This window comes from Spea bombifrons, chromosome 5 (genome assembly GCF_027358695.1).
Source record: "Spea bombifrons isolate aSpeBom1 chromosome 5, aSpeBom1.2.pri, whole genome shotgun sequence".
Taxonomy (NCBI): domain Eukaryota; kingdom Metazoa; phylum Chordata; class Amphibia; order Anura; family Pelobatidae; genus Spea; species Spea bombifrons.
In genome coordinates this window covers 58,652,499-58,670,282 of record NC_071091.1, presented here as the reverse complement: position 1 = coordinate 58,670,282, position 17,784 = coordinate 58,652,499, and the positions used below count along the sequence as shown (strand labels likewise).

General features: G+C 35.9%; 2 protein-coding genes across 2 annotated transcripts in view; both read right to left on the bottom strand.

Moving 5' to 3' along the window:
• Nucleotides 1-208: 208 nt before the first annotated feature.
• CAVIN4 (caveolae associated protein 4) lies at nucleotides 209-4,662 on the bottom strand. Its single transcript, XM_053466695.1, has 2 exons — nucleotides 4,169-4,662; nucleotides 209-1,548 (listed from the first exon to the last, which is right to left on the bottom strand). Exons 1-2 carry the CDS (start codon nucleotides 4,568-4,570, stop codon nucleotides 892-894), a joined length of 1,059 nt encoding a protein of 352 aa, XP_053322670.1. The 5' UTR covers nucleotides 4,571-4,662; the 3' UTR covers nucleotides 209-891.
• A 503-nt stretch (nucleotides 4,663-5,165) lies between these two features.
• The window catches only part of TMEFF1 (transmembrane protein with EGF like and two follistatin like domains 1), a 73,924-nt gene continuing 61,305 nt past the window's right edge, over nucleotides 5,166-17,784 (bottom strand). The window contains exons 6-10 of the mRNA XM_053466694.1: nucleotides 14,226-14,374; nucleotides 12,980-13,045; nucleotides 12,018-12,141; nucleotides 7,633-7,791; nucleotides 5,166-6,787 (exon numbers count right to left, since the gene is read on the bottom strand). Of these exons, the coding sequence (XP_053322669.1) occupies nucleotides 6,703-6,787; nucleotides 7,633-7,791; nucleotides 12,018-12,141; nucleotides 12,980-13,045; nucleotides 14,226-14,374 (583 nt within the window). The 3' untranslated portion in view covers nucleotides 5,166-6,702. The remainder of the gene's footprint in view (nucleotides 6,788-7,632; nucleotides 7,792-12,017; nucleotides 12,142-12,979; nucleotides 13,046-14,225; nucleotides 14,375-17,784) is intronic.

Below are 17,784 nucleotides of genomic sequence, written 5' to 3'. Positions count from 1 at the left end.
ACTAGGAGGCCGATGAACTAAGCTCCAATATGTGGGTCCCAATGTCTACAATATGCCTCAAACTTACACGCCATATCAGAACTCGATTAATCAACATTAATGCGCACACACGGGAAATATTAGCTCTTTCGCCCAATTCACAAAAATCTAGATATCAAAGATAGCCAAAAATGAAATCTTATGTTATAAAAAAGACATTTTCCAAACCGTCATACAAAATATTTACTGTACTATGGCATTTAAGATCGCACTGCTAACATTATCTATGTTCTTTTATTAAAGCACCACAAATGTACATATTTCATTCCAAATTATCAAAGCTCCATGTGTTACAGATATCAAATCCATACTCCAGATTATTCGAGAGGAAAAAATGACCTCTATTCACTGCACTTCCTGAAACACTGCAATTATCGCACACTAAACTTTCTCAAATTCTGCACATTCTGACACAGAGTGATTTCATCTCCAATAAACTGCACGCATAGGTTATAACATACAGAACATCCAATAGAACATTTTACTTGTACAATTAAACTGTCCTTGCTTTAAAACCATAAGATGAATGTAGTATTTGCGACACCCTTCATTTGGATTACAATGATTTACTATTTCCACACCCGATCTTAGCCAAAAGGCCGATACACTATTTCCAATGTTCTCTTTTATACTAAGCTATAAAAATGTAGATGTTGGCTCCGTTGCTATGTATTATGTATTAGATACATGCTGTTATAACCTATAAGATTATAAAAAGAGAACCTTAATTAAACGTTTGCAATGTCAGGACAATTTCCAGTAACTCAATTGATGGTGGTTGATTTTCAATATTACCCAGAAATCAAAGATGAACGCGTGAAATCTTGACACAAAGCCAGGAGTCTATTGTCCTTACGTTGATAGCTTTATGTCAACAAGGGGAGTCTCATCCCCTTCTAACTTTGATTCCAGTTTCAGCAGAGGTTTTTCTGGGCTTGAATCAAGCCTCTCTTCATCTTGGGGCAGCAGTTCGGCGCTTTCCCCGTTCTTTTTCTTCTTCTTCTTCACGGTCACCACTTCAGTGTAGGTGACTTCTGAGATGGGTTCAACTGTGACATTTCCAGATGCTGAATCGACATCTTCCTCTTTACTGCCTTCCTGCCCTTCGGCAGGGGTCTGTTTTTCTTTCTTCTTGATGTTGATCTTAAATGTTTCTTTCTTGGGAGCTGCCTTAGCGATGGATTTTTTGAATCTCTCTCCAGACTGTTTCAGTCTCTCTCCCGACTGCCTGATCTTCTCCCTTCTTTCAGGGGTCACTATCCTTGTTCGCATCCTAGTTACTTTCTTTCCAAAGTTTTGTTTGGTCTTCTGCATGTTTTCTTTTGAGAATGCCTTCTTGATATTGTCAATACGCTGCATACCGGATTTCTTTAGCCGTGCTGTCTTGCTCTCTGGCAAGTTATATTCCTCATCAGAAGAGAGATCATCAGGGTACAATTTTTCCTTTAAATACCCATCCAATGCTGATTCTTTAGCAACTGTTAGCTTTGTTGGACATTCAATATCCTCCTGTTAAATATAAAAAATCTATGTTAAGAAGTTTGAAAAGTACAAGTAAACATTTATCCCACATGCTTATAAATTATGTTAGCCAATGAAACTATGTAGAGAAAGTAGAACGTGAAGGGTCCAAATGGAAAGGAAGTATGCTTGTAATGCCAACAGATTTTATACACACATTTGTGAGAGATACAATGTCATACACAAGCCTTGTATAGACGAAATGGAGAACCAACAAGAGAACCAACATTGTATTGTATACCACCACATGGAATCTTTCATATGAGGGAAAAGCCAATACAATTCAACAAGACAAGAACTTGGAAGCCCAGACTGAACTATCCAACTGACTATGGAAACTTATTTGCTAATACAAACGTCTATAAATATGATTTGTGCTTGCATAAAAAATATTTTACCAGCATATATTATCAAAAGTTTTTTTAGCTCTTACTTTTGTTTTCCTGGGTGGAAGAAGCAAGCAATATCTGTCCCTGATGTCTAAGGCCAAACTGTTGGTACAGCTAAGTCCCAACCTTAAATAACATTTAGCGTCAGGGATGTAAATGGATTTTACAATAATAAGATAATCTCCAAGTCCAGGGATGATTATGTACTATTAAGTATTATAAATGGAAACAATACAAGGTGGTTTCTACAGCAGTTCCAACAATCCCCACTTTGATAGACAATAAGACATTTGTGAAAGTATTATCGTCTCCAATCTCCTTAACCATTTTCATATTCTTGTTGGTAAAGGAGCCCACAAATTGTCCATCTAAGCTTAGTAGAAGAAGACTTCCCCCAGAAAACTTAAAATTGTATTAAAATCGATCTGCCCGCCTCCATCACACTACCCCGTCCATGTAGGTCAGTCACAGTGACAATACTTTGAGCATATGACCCCACCCCACGTATAGGTGGACAACCCTCTATAAGCTGCACACTGTACCAACAGGTGTGGTAGAAGGTATCCATGATCCCAGTTTTAATATTGTTATCAAGTGTGTCAATTAATCCGCCCCAGGTCTGAAAGAACCAATCCATTCTTAAAACGTATAGCAACTTAATATTCGACAATGCCAGAGAGGGAGGATGTCACTTATCCATTGAGTTTCCTTCCTTCCTGCCGCCATAATCATTCTGAGCCTACTGCCTTGAAAGTCTTTGTCCACAACCCCAATAATGGTCAGTTCTGGTGTTATACACTGAAGCAGTTCTCCCACTTGCTGGAAAAAAAGCAAAGGTCTGCTCCCAGAAGTGTTCAATCTGTAGGCATTGCCAAAAGCAGTGAAATAGGTCTACGAATGGGGCTTTGCATTTCATGCAGTTGGAGTCCTGCCTGTGGTTCATCTTAGAAAGGTGTAATGGAGAGAGAAAGTATACATTTGGCCTATTTAACCCATGATTGTAACACGGGAAGACATATTCATACCTGTCATTTGATTTTAATGAAAATTATTAAAATTACCTGGGCATACATCTAGTTTTACTATTAAATTATGGCAATGAGATATACTGGCTATACCAAATGTCAATAAATGCTTTATTTGTAGCAAACACTTTATTTTCCTTGTTCTGGCAATTTTTTATTAGCCAATATAATAGTATATTTTGCTCATATACCCTCAACATGTTTACTTGCTACTTTTCAGAAATTGCCCCACATATTGTCATGTATTATAAAAACATTAAATCATCTTGTGTCCCCTACTGACATATTGCGTCCTCTACAGTCACGTGAAATGTTGTCCCTAAGCTGCAGGACATGCTCGTTGAATCCATATGTGCTCATAGATAGATAGATAATGCTGCCTACAAGCTTTGCACGAGGAGGACCTTTGCTTCTAGATCAGCAGTGTTCAACATTTCTAATCTATAGGATCACGCCCTTAAGAATAATTGGATAAATTCTAGATAGATGTTTGCAATGTAATAAAACCTATGTTTTTCCAGATAGGCTGTGGGCTTATGTTCTAGATCAGCTGTTACTATTGAGATTTAGGTAGTGTTATTTATGCCGAACATAATTGTGTGGATCTCAACTGAATATCAACAGGGCATCTGTGAGTCTCTGACACATTTATAGTTTCTAATTTCAGATATCGCCATAACCAGAGGCAACAAATAGCACTGGCTGGTCAGCAGTTTGCCTTACTACGCCTGGTTACAAAACGCACCCTTGCTAATTATAGACTGCATGATAAGTAGCATTAAAACAATTGCAATTATGTCCAGAATTTTGATTTCGAAAGGAACGAGAACTATGAAGTGTAACATTGCGTACTTCGGGAACAGCATTGTGAAATATACAATGACAATATTTCAATTCCAGCAACATAATTTTGTGCTTAGCAGTCATCACTAACCTTTCTGGAATGAAATGTTAACAGAAACACTCCCTTATCAAGCAAGAGGTACATGGTTCCTTGAAATACATGTCCAGTTTTAAGCACGTTACAATTCTATAGATGCTACAATTTTACCAAAAGAAGGAATTGCGTGCATTACTAGTACACCAATGCTTACATTTTGTAGGTTTCAAAAAAAATTTGTAACATAGAAATAAATAAAAAAATAGTTGATATTTGATATCTACTCATTTCACATAAGTGTCTATTTATCTTACCTGGAAAATGACAACTCGGAACTTATTCTTTCTCAGCATCTCCTCTTGCTTGGATTCCACCTTTCGGACTTGATCGCACTGTTTATCTACTCGAGACCGAACGTCTTTAATGTTGGAGCTTACTTTTCGAGTCTTCTCTAGCAGCTTGCTAACCGTGTAACTGGTATTGCTGTGAGCCTGAGCGAGCTTCAGGAGGTCAATCTGAATAGTTTTGATTGCATTCTCCATCTCTCTGTGACTCTCCTCAATCCTTTTCTGACTTGCTTGAACTGTTTCCACAATGGTGGCTACCTTGTCAAGAACTGTAACAATGGTCAATGCAGAGTCATGGCTTTCCTCATCTTCAGAAACCACTGACAGACGATTGATTTTGTCTATCACAGCGGTTGTTTCGTGATCCATTTTTACTGCTTGGACTTTGTCTCCAGGAGCCGGAGTCCTCTGCTTACTGTTTCAGACTCCGGTCGCAAGTCTGGCCTCAGAGCAAAAAGAGACAGCTGTCTCTAAAGACCTTCAAAATAAAATAGAAAGCTCCACCCAGTAGAACATTTATAACTGCTCATCATTCAAGCGCTGTGGTCAACATACTTTCAGAAATACAAACCCTCTAAAATTAGAATCTATGCTATAACTAATAAATCTATGAAAGAAAATACCTTGCTACTCCATTGAAGCACTCAAGACATCTGTTGAATGTCAGTGAATGAAACAGTGAATACGTTCATCAGTTGTATACTGTCTTAAAAATTAATACAACTTAACTGTCTAATATATGTAACTGTATGTATCTGTCTATGTACAAGGAACATAACCTATGAGACGTATACAAGCAACATGCAGAACACAGTCTGCGGCAGATCAGTCTTTTTCCCCCAACATTTCAATCTAAGAGATATGTTCTGGAAGAATACATAATCAGTTGTAATACCTTTATTTATGCATCAAAAATGCCGACTGTAAATGTGTGCTTTTAAACTAAAAATGACAAACTCTCGAATGTTATTAAAGCAGCCTTTTTTTATTTTGGTAATGGTGATTAAATAAACAATTTGCTGATCAAGAATTCCAAATGTCACTTTACATATTTTTAGTTTTTTTCTTAAAATGTTTATCTAAATGTAACAAAAGTGTTGTGCGAACATTTGATTTCTTTAGAAATATTCAATGCAACATTATAATTTAACTGCCACAAGGGAGAACATTCCCTTGGCACCCAAAGGGTTAATGAGAGGAAGAAAAAAAAAAAGGATATTATTGATCAAAGATCGGACATAGAGAAGCACCAGAGCAAGGGCAGTAGGGGCATCTATTTTTGCAGCGTCAAATACATTTGCTGTTTTAATGCCAGATTCACATTTCTAGCAATCTTGTAAAAAAAATAGTCAATGGGATACGCACGGAAAAAAAGTAAAAAAAAAAGGGGGATATCGACGTTACAATGAAATGTGCCCTCTGACGATCCGAAACCAGTCATGTTTTATACATATATACTTTTGCCTAAGCACAGGTTTCAAAGCGGCAGGTTGAAGAAAAAAAACATATATATAAAAACTCCCCATTAGCAGTACTTGATGACAGGTTTGGAAATTCTTGACCTGCCGCTTACTTTAACCCTAGATGTACAGGCCAAACAGTTCAAAATTTGTAGGGTTAAACCATAGGACATATTTAACATTTTACCACTACTCACAGTATACAATTCACATATCATGCGATAGTCAGTGTTGTTAAAAACAAGACTGAAAAATAACAAATAAATAAAATAACTACAGTAAGATCTATAAAACATTGAAATACCTACTTCAACACAGTGTATCTTCTATGAAGTCTGTTTAGAAAAAAGTTATCTGTAAACATTGTTGCCTTTAGCTCATGCCTTGTTTGCAAGGTGGTAATCCTTTTTGTTTTTTGGATGTTTGTTCAGTATCAACAACCTCGGGAGGGAATCAGTCTGTTCCATAGGAGCAACCAGTTTTGGGAATTTAGTGAACATCTTATTTGCCACTTTATTTTAAACTTCTAGGGGTTAATGCTAACTTAGATTAGCAGTCAGTGTAATCGTTGATGTGATCAGATTGGCACTGCATAAAACACCTCTTCCATGTTTACCGATGATCAAAAAGTTCTAAATTCTCAATTGCCCTCAAGAACAAATCACCCCAACGTATACTAACTGCACCCCAACCGGTTTCTGACTATTGGGATGTTTTCCGAGTATAACATGTCTGTAATTTATGACCATGTGAAAGCAAATTCAGGATAAAAAAAAAATGAAGAGTCTGTTTCAGTGAAGAATAATAATTATAAAAAAATAATAAAAAAAATGAAAGAAACAAAGTCAAATAAAAGTTGTACCAGTCCATATCCGATGCACTGCGCTTACAACAGACAACCAACAAAGTTAAACTATAAAATGTCCAAAAATAAGGCCTCTGAAATAAATATTTCCATTCTTTAAAAAAAGATATAATAAAATGTACATCACATGGTCAATGTAAGTATAAAAAATAAACAAGGGAAAAAATGCATTGGAGCTACACCATTCTGGATGACGGATCTGAAGGGAAATGGCCAAGGTTCTGTTTCTGTCTGCGTCCTCTGTTGTTTTTTGGACACTTTCTGTAAAAGAAAAAAAAAATCGTTGGTTACAGAATACACTTTTAGAACTGAATCCAGCATCGGAAACATTATTTTTCTGATTTCTGTTCAAGGTCTAATGCTTTCCAAGAAGTAATTCTTTAATCATGTAAAATGCCTCATTCATAGTTTATTTTTACAGAATGCTTGTCGTGTGATACAAAAGCAAGCAATGAAACTGAAAAAAAGCTACTTAAAAGTTATTTTTATGTGAATAAAAATTTTGGGGGAAAGAATAAAGTGACAGCTCTGCTAAGGTATACTTAATAGATTCAGAGAAGTCATTTAATATCTTCAATATTAATACCCAATATCATATGGCTATATTAAATAGTCAAAGATCCAAATGAGTGCAGATTATACCATAATGCACATGCTGTGTAATGTTTGCCTTAGAGACTTACTCATTAAAGGGAGAGTTGACAGGAGAGTCTGCAGGGGAGTTGTGGTTTTAACTATCTCACTTCACTGACCCCGTATAATGCTGAATTCAATGTGTAAAGATAGTTTCAAGAACCTTCACTGCAGATTTCTCCAGCAAGCCCAATAGTATTCATAATTCAATGGGTGAGACCATCATAGATCTCACTGATTAAACTATACATTATATGGGGTCAGCCAAGCATTTCCTGCAGCAGAAGTTTATTGGGGATGTGTGCGAGTATGTGTGTGCGCGTGTACATTAGTGCGTGTAAGTATGTTAGTGTGTGTGTAATTATGTCATGTGTATGTGTGTTAGTATGTGTGTACGCATGTTACTGTGTGTGTAGGAGGAGCTTCTGGGCCCCCACTCTATGTTACTAGCTAAACAATTGATAAATACATACCTTGTAATGCACATAACAATTGCAACTATAATTGCAATTTGTACTGCTCCTATAATGGCTGCTATGAGCACATGGGTAAGCTTTTGTCTGCTCGGAACCACATAAAGAATATTAAAGTCTGTCTTGTCACAGTATTGGCCCGTGTAGCCGGAGTCACATCTAAAAGACAAAAAAGTTATTGGGGCGTTAATCATACAATGGGTCGTGCAGGTTTTTTATATTTTTAGACTTTATTAGAATGCTACACTTAAATAAATATAGTATTTTGACTTGCCTCTTAGAAGAAGAAAAAATAAATACAAAAATACCTTATAATCCAATTTTAATTTACTCTGTAGGGAGCGTAATCATTTCAAAATAACCCAGAGGAACAATTACACCTTGAAACCCTTAAAAGTTTACCTGCCGCTAGACAACTTATTTTTCTTTTTTTCGCCTAACATTTCATGTGGCTTTTGTGAGCAGAGTTAATCCTTATCCTGCAGTTCAGAGGGGACTCTGACTCAGGAAAAGCAACAATTGCAAACAATTGCCTTCATTAAATGTTTATTTATACAGTATGTATTTTTTTTTTTGTTTCCATGGGTATTAGATTTGCTTTTGACTTAAAAGTGGAAAAAGAGCTATTAAGTCTTATTCAACAAATAAATCCCACTAACCGTGACTTTAGGAGAAACAGTCCCATAATGGGACTAAAACCTCTCTCTCCTCACCTGATGCCCCTATTTTTCTATAAGCTAAAAATAGTTGCTAGGTACTAAAAATAATGTGTGAATAGAGCATAATAAATGTTCTCATACAGTACATTTTTATTCTTTGACTTGGTCTTTTAATGATTTGATTTAATCTGAAAAGCTTGACAACTCAGACGGTGTTCACAAATTTGTTAGCATGGAAAAGTTTGTTACAATTAGCTGCTCACTGGGGTTTTTGGTATTTACATGCAACCTAAACGTAACATACATTATTCCACACTTTTTATTCCTTTAACGTCATTAGTTCACACAGAAGATGACTTACAACTTGACTGGAGTCACAAACCCATGGATGCCAACACTCATACAATACGAAGTGTCCAATACACTTGCATGTAAAGCAACTTAGCAATTTAAAATTATGAAATGAAACCCTACCCTCTTCCCCCACATCATGTAAGGTAGAGTAAAGGGGTAATAAAGTAATAAACTCAGGGGTCACACAACCTAACATGTCTCTACTGATATCCATGAGCTGAAGATGCTTTCTTCCCTAACTTTTCTGCCAGAATAATACTTTTTTTTCTCCCATTCTTACATTTCTTGCCGTGGCACTTAAACCAGGCTCATTGAATTAGCATATGCAAGGAGATTGAAAAGTACAAACCATGTCCTCTCTCTCAAATAAGATGCCATTATAGAAAATAAACTGGCACAGATCTCCACTCTCGCCCCCGGCTAACCCACCCACCGACAACCCACCCTGAAAGGTAAATGTAAAGGGAAGCTTCAGGCATCAGTTTTGTCGCTCGCTACAATGGACTCTTCAGTTTTATACCATAAATACGGCTGAAGAGTGAACTGAATATTTGTTGTGTAAAGTGATACTAATATAAAAATCCCACCGGGAACAATCACAACAAGTGACCGCTATAAAAGCGATCTATATGTCTTTTTCTTGCAATGATGGAATATTGAGCACAGCAGTGAGATGTGAGCAGCTAATACTTCAAGAGGAACTGTCATCGCAGATTACACCTTTTAGCAACCATACCTGCAGCTAGAGAGATAAAAATCAGACAACCATGAAACCCGAACAGGACGTGGAAGCACAAAGCATGGTTAAAAATCACTGAAGCAAGAGATGGCGCAACTCTCACAGCGTCCAAATTACACCCGAGCTATGTGTACATGAAAGACACGTTGGAAACCCCCATGCCTGCTGCTCAAGGTAGACGTAAGTATTCTGAGTCACAGAAACCAACCAGGAAATAAGTTATTAGAGCAGAAAATATTAAATCCTGTCCAACTTAAAAGCGCTCCCCTTCAGCATGGCTCCTATCTCCAATGACGAAGACATGGGGCTTGATGTCAGTAAAAGTCAGTAAAAACTTTTTGGATATGCCTTGATCAGCTAGCCACCAGGAACCCACTAATCTGCTGAGGCTCATTGCCCGCTAAAAAATAGAATAAAAAACAAAAACTTCTAGCCGTATTGATAAAAACTAAAACACACTGGCTACTCTTAAACACACACGCCATTCTCAGCCATACTGACACATCCGGTACTCTGGATCACTTTTTTTCCATCAATATTTATGGCTTGCACATGGAGCTGTCACTGCATGTATAGCTTGCTAAACTTTGTGACACCATCTTCAGGAACTTTATATGTTGTGCATTCTTCTCGAAAACTCAATTATTATCAAAGCTATTCTGTGTTTGTATTTGAACAGAATCCAGTGAATACAAATTAAAACAATATTTACTCAAATGGATGTTTTAAACAATCTGACATCATCTGAGCCCATTCATGATACTGTCTACCATGGTGAAGACCATATTAAGCAATTTGCCAACAGTGGTAAGAAAATGGTTTCAATATATGGCCAATATAGAATACAGAGTCAACTATTTTACCAGAAGAGAAGCAGCAGTTGGAGGCTCAGTCATCATTACATTAAAATATAAAGGCATCGACGGTGTGTCCCTAAGAATAAGCATAATCAGCCAGAGACATTGGGGTTTAGGTATCAACTATTTAGTAAAAGCTGCGTTGAGGTCCTGCTGACCTGAGTGAAAAGACATGTGTTGCAGCTGATCTGATGAGGGTTCACAACCTTAGCTGAACTTGGCTACATATTGTAGGATATTTATAGTATACAGACTGAAAGATGCTAAGTAACCCCCTCCCCTGATAAATCCCCAACTCATCACCTCCCTTGGCACCCTAGAACACTAATTAAACAGAGAAGACTCAGTGGGTTTCCCATCTGTCAGGTAAGTGCTTTATTTTCCATTTGGAAGAATGCATATTAAATGTCCTGTAATATGGATTCTTCTTTAGAAGAGGCGTGAGGGACAGTCCTCTTTAGTTTTTGTCCAACGGCACCTTTAAAATAAGTTCAGCGTGAAGCTTGGGTGTATCCCGCCACCTTATAACATTAATATAGAAGTTATAATACCATTTTATTACTAGAAGAGATGCCACTAAGGCATTCCTGTTTACAAATATCAAAACGGAGCATTTAGCCTATAAATTCTGCATCGTATTTCACGGCCTCATGCACCGGGTAATGATTATTTTTACTGTCATCACTTGTGGACATTGGGCAATAGCTTTGCACTGCTATTTTCTACTTGCATGAAAAAACACTCAAATGCTCCAAGTATAAATGGAATGGCATTGTGCTCGGGTGCTAACTGGGGTCTAGCATACATATGATTTTATTTTCAGCTACATGGATTGAGCGTTTTTGCAGAGTATTCCAGATCGAAATTGCATAGTTTCTTGTTTAGCTTTGTAGGAATATTGACTCCTCTTATATTTCTAGATTTTAGCACAGAGATGTACAGGTTGTGTTCTGCAGAATGCAGGTGGCGGACAAGCTGACAAAGCCCTTTACCCACAGCCCAAATATTGTTAGATATTCATGCTAAATTAGGGAAAAATATGAAAGTGTGCATATTTTCTATCCTCGCGCCTCTGTTCTTCTGTTAAAAATATATGGCTCCCAATGGCACACATACAAATCGTATCCTAACAATACTCTAAAACACGTTGCAATGAAACTATCCGTGCATGTAGACGGATGGCTCCCTGGTTGTGCTACTGGAAAGTGGAAGAGTAATGTCTGTCTATAAAAAGCCAACACAGACAACAACTCCGATCCTTACATTCCAATGCTACTTATTTCTGGTTTATTATATTAATTGCTGTTTGCAGGATGTGTCTAGGACAATCAGGGTGATTAAATTGTTCCTACCAATTTCTTACGCATTGAAACAAAGCACCAAATTAGATATACATTATTGAGAAAAAAGGGGGGAAAAGACTGATGAGCAGATTTTGGTGCTTTTTTTCCTTTATAAGGCTATCTATATATATGCACTGTATATATCTATATATATCTATAGTGTATATATATATATATATATATATATATATATATATATACACACACACAGACAACTATATTATATTAGGGAAAAAGGAAGGGAAATGTATCCATTATATGCCAAAAAAGTGCTATTCATTTTAATCTATTACAAAAAAATGTAAATGTAAACAGTAATACACCATTATGTATGATTCATTACAATACTGTATATTGAAGGAAATAAAATTATAAAAAAATGTTCATTTGTTTCCTTCTTCTATTAATAATAAGACTAGTTTTCTAGACTCACCGACACAATGCCTTCTGAGTTGAGTAGCTTAACTCACATTTCCCATGTACACAATAACCGTTGTAGTTTTCCGAGCATGGAATGTAATTTCCCATGTAGTCATCTTCTCTCTGATCACTGGAGTCTTTATACAAAAAAAGAAACAATGTGAAAACTACAGCTAAAACAATCTGTATTATCTGTGCATGCAAGGGTGATAGTGGTCATTAGGGTAACATATTAGTGCTTTCCATATTAAAAAATCCCACTCTAGGTGAAGTGTTTTAATATATATATTTTTTTTCTTTGTCGCCAAGAAATAATATCATATCTGGCTTTCAATGCATAAGAACGCCAAATTTCTCACTGCACACCCATGACACAATTTAAACAATGAAAAGTTAAATATAAAGGGAAAAAAGGGAAAGAAATTATTTTTCTTGTTCCAAAAGTGGAGAATTTTGATGTTGCATTGTATTGCATGATAAACTTGAGAAGAACATATTCTATACCTGGAATTTTTCACTTAAAGTAGGACTTGAAAGAAAGCGGGGAGAGTATAGCATTGTATCCAGGTTATAGCGTCTATAAGTAGAATTCTTTAGAATTGCTCTGAGTGTACTGATGACACTGATTGCAATCAGAGCAGCCAGACTGATGCACAAAGACTGAAGCTGATTGAAGAAAGAAATTGTTCGGCATTGAATAAAGCTATCTGGTGTATTAGCAGAAATGGAGGGGATACAGCTGTGCTTAACGGACACACAGAGAACAGAAGAACCGTACTTTTTGATCTATACATTTGTTAATGTTATGTATAAATCATATAAGTTTACATAAAGTACAACTCGGTAACCTTGTATGATATGTTGAAAGTATGGAACCCACACCTTGTGATTGTTGTCGTGTTTGATAAAAAATGTGTTTGAAAAGACTACATCAGAAATGTTCGTCCATTCGATTCCAGCTAACCAATTGCTTACCTTTCACCTCTGGTCGATATTGTAAACCATCATCTTTCTTCCCAACTGGATTTACTTCATCGGTTGCTGAATGAGAAACAGAAGTAAGATAAAACAGCAGTTTCCTAGCAGACTCTGTCTGATGCATTGATGATTTGTCTAACCATACTGAGGTGAATACAGATAGTTCTATTAGCTAAACTGACATCTTTAAATATTAGGGTTTATTCCTTAAGGTGGAAGTTGGCAAAAGAGCTTCCAGGGAGTTGTAATGTCAACTCTCTCCAGCAATGACTACCCTGGTGAGCTTCTGCTGCAAGAAACAACTGATTACCCTCATAAAATATGTAGTTAAATTGATGGAATTTTGAGAAAACAACCTCAATGATTGAACTATGCATTATACAGGGCGAGTCATCTCCTCTTATAGCACACATAATAATGTCTGAGACTTAAATCAAATTCTGCAGCAAACACTTGTTTTACTGAACCCAAGTATAATAAAGATACTTGTTATTATTTCTTGTTCTTATAAACTGGCAATTATATCCCCAAAGCTTAAAGAAGACTTACAATATAACCAATATTGTAGCACATGCCTTGAAATAATAATCACACCAAAACTAATAAGTACATTTCTTAAATACAAAACATTGTGATGCGTATTACTATATCATGTATAACAATTTTGCAATCAAAATTAATTTCTTAAAATACTTGGCCACATTCTAATACAGGTTCTCCTGAATAAAAAGATATGACTGTTCTGTACCACAAGGCATCCCTATAGTCAACTCACGACCTTCACTTGGATATTGTTAGTGAGACTGTATCTAAAGTAGAATATAGCTATTTCTAGTCTAAACCTGGTGTGACCACACTGTGCTTTAATGACCACCAGTGGTCCCCACAACCTTTCAAAATGGTCATTAGGATGAAGCAAGGAGTGTGAAAAAGTGGTTGTGTTTCTAGAAGAGCGTTTGCATGAATCAGATAGAACGTTCAAACAGGAAAGAGTGGACTGACAACTACAGCATTGTAGTTAAATAAGTTGTTTCATTTTATGAGTTTAACAAAGGAATGCTATCCTTGGGTTAAACATCTCTAAGTGGTCCTTCAACTAAATAAAATTGACAGGCACTAATTTCAGATAGCATTTTCTTATGATGTTAGATAGAAGCATATTGCTAGTTGCTCAATTACATAATAATTCACAAGGGTTAAGATGGCCTAGAGATCCTAGAAACAATGGAGGAAAGTAGCCTACCTGTGCAGATCCCCAGATGCTTTACATCTATCTGTTCTTGTTTGAGACACGACGCCTCTCGTACCAAACATGGATTGGAATAGGAATTTCCATCGGACGCACAGACAAGGTTATAATTGTGTCCACTGCAGTCTATGTTACACACGCACCTTCAGGATAAAAGGAAATAAAAGTTAATTCAAAGTGTGTAATAACACTAATGTAATAACAGGAAAATACTGGTCCGCTGGAGCAGTACATCCATTTCACACATAAATAAAGGTGTGAGAAAATATTAACACATCCATGTGTTATGTGCCATGATTTAATGACTTCTTAATTGAATGTCTTTTACTTTTGCTGTTTGGGCTGCCAGTAGGATTCCAATGCAATCTAGATTGATGGATCATGGGAAGCGAAGGAGAATTTGCATAAATGTCCCTAATTATAGCTTTAATTGGTCTTAGAGCTGAAAAGATACACCTATGAATAGTTCAAAAACAGAATATTAAAAGATGGTCAGTAATAGATGTTTTTCAGTCATTAATACAATTATATCACTATACACTGCTGAATGTCCGTTCTGGAGACACCACAGGGTACACCCAAAAAAACAAGTTTAAAGTAGGGATAGTTTATATGCATATAGTATATAAACCCATTATTTATTGTTAAGTTATGAGTCTGCTGGAAGATCATTTTAATATTTTACCTATACATAAACTTAGTACTTCTTTTTTCAATTAAGTGGGTCAGGATAGCAACCAAAACTGAAAAAAGGAAAACAATATCTGACCACAAATATCTTAGATCGAGCTGAATATTCTCATGGTTTTAAGTTTTGGTGTTCGATTACCAAAATACCACTAAAATCTAAGCTTTGCTACTGTTTAACGAAGTACTTCTAATGGTATGGATCAAGTCCTAAATGGGTTAGGTTTACTCTGTTTGGTGCATAAAGTACTCTTTATTGTATAGCTGTTAATCACAACAGACTTGAAATCAAGAGTAATCTCAAATGTATTTTCCTATTCATTTTTTATTAGTATTTCAATTAATTAAATGTAATCTTGTATAAAGTAACAATGTAGATTAACATAATTCTATTGATTTAGAATTTAAAAAAAACAACATTGTGCCTTTTTGGGACTACCGAGCAGCCCACAAAATGACGTTTTTCTTCTTGACACAAAAATGTAACTTTTTAGCTGCTTATGAATTTTGAGCTTGTTTTTCAGATTATATATTTAACAGTATTCTGATTTTGATTATTTTTATGTTTGTAACCTGAATAAATAAAATTTGAGATGCCTTGTGAAAATGTGCTCGTATGGAAATGCAGCAAAGAATTTCTTAGATTGTTTACAAAAGATAAAGAAATCCTTAGTATGGCTGCTTGTCAATAGCGGTGTTTACATAACATACCGTCTGAGGCAGCCTGTCTGGTTCAAGCACTGAATATTAAAAAGAATGGCTGAAATAAACAATGCTGAAGGCCATACTCGAGAGATAACTCACCATAAACGAAACTGATGGCTTGAATTAAACATAACAATGGAAAGGCTAACAGGGTCATTCAGGAACACTTGGGGAAAATCGGGAAGCAAGGAATGAGGTCAGATTTCATTTCAATGACCTCCTTAAGATATCCTTAACAAAAACAAGGAACTTTATGAAGTACGTGGAATTATTACATCCATCATGGTCCCATTTCATAGAGCAGGTGTTGATAAGCTATTATAGGTATAAACGGTACTTAATCAGCATATTTTGCCAATATGGCGATGCTTATGTTTAATTCTTTTCATAAGGTGACCTGTAAGAACTAATAATTGCTATACTATGGACCATACTATGGACTGTAATGTATTAAGTTCAGCTGACATCATATCCTGATGCTCAGCATAGAAAAAAAATGGTTGTGAAGGTAAATGGTGGGGAGCGGCTAGGGCATTGCCCTGAGGCTTAGCAGAAACTCCAACCAAAATACACCACTATATATGATGGTATACTTTTGTATCTATAAATCATAGAGTCTATAGAAAAGGTTAGTGTAATAGAGATAGATGTATAGAAAAACCGAAAAACATAATGCATTCATCACACTAGTGACACCTCTATGACACAATGTTCGGGTGGGCACTGCAGTCCCTGAAATATAAGAACCTTTCATATTACCAAGTACTTATTTATGTCAAAGCCTCTAGCATGTTCTAGAACTGTTCTTCCTTGCATTAATATTAATATCATCAGCTGCTCTGGAAGAGACCTTCCAGTCCATAATAGCCTAGTGGAGCCTTTTTCAGAGGTACAAGTAGTGTGAAAGCCAAGTGTTGTCAGCATTACACAAAAGGCGAAATAAGCCTGTCGCTGACATGCAGACGGCAATTAGGAAGGATCTGCTAAGGCGGCGTGTGATAAATATTCAAGAGAACAGAAAATAGGAAATGTTATTAAAAGCTACAGGGAATTAAAGGGGCATGCACATCAATCATTGGGAACAGCTGAACAGTGGGGTTGGGGAACTAAGCAAAAAATACGATTGAAACACTTATTTTGATCCAAAAACTATAGATTGTTATAGAAAATAATTATTGTGTTTCACTTTATATTTGATTGCAATTTGCATTTCTAATCTGTATACCCATATATAAAATATCCCATCTATGATCTCATCATTAATATATATTTTTTTAAATAAAATCATAATTTATAACACGCCTATAATATATAATGTCAATTGTAGCTGCAACAAGGGTTGTTATATTGACTATAAACAGTAAATTCGCCTTAAATTATATATGATTATATCGCCTTTATATTTTCAGAGATATTGGGACAGCTGGAGAATCAACTTAAATGCTTTCTGCAGCTCTGAGACTAATTAATTGGTTAAAAATTAACCCTCTAAGGCATAATGCATTTTTATTGAAGTCACAAGGTTATGTTGGCATGTACTTGCCATATAATCCAACTTCTGAAGCGCGGTGTAGGTTTATATTGGTCTAGGCCTATAACCCCAGCTAATGAGCAGATGTCTGACCTTACACTGATAACACATGAAATTATGGAAACAGCTGTCCAAGTACATTTTCTCTCTCTATACTTCTAACCCCTGCTGTGCTTTGTAAGCTACGGAGATAAAAGACTCAGCTGGTACTTAAAATGCTTTAACTAAAGATAAATATTAGTTTTTTTATTATTGTTATTATAGAGACGAGTTCGCATATTATTTTTCTGTGTGTTATTTAAGCACCCCTGTATTTAAGAGACCAGATGGCTCTTTTACCCAGGGATGCTTACAGAAAATGTATACTACATTAAAATCACTCTGCCCCGCATGGTGCATTTTATAAAAGATGTTAAAGGAGCAATTCCTTTTAAAGGAGCAATTTGGTCATCCTACTCTAAAAGCTAGCTATAGTATACTGTTATATTATAAATAAATCATAAAAAAATGATTAGATCATAAAAAAATTAAAATATACACATTTTGCTAACTACACATTTCATCCAAAAAGTATCAATTATCATTGAAACAATGTTTCTGAAATTTGTGGATTATTGTGGTTATTAGACA

What these genes read in the sequence shown, in the direction of transcription:
- CAVIN4 (XM_053466695.1), bottom strand. Translation starts at nt 4,570, where the DNA reads ATGGATCACGAAACAACCGCTGTGATAGACAAAATCAATCGTCTGTCA. An exon ending in TCCGAGTTGTCATTTTCCAG is followed by an intron (nt 1,549 to 4,168) that starts GTAAGATAAATA and finishes TATATTTAACAG; the next exon opens with GAGGATATTGAATGTCCAAC.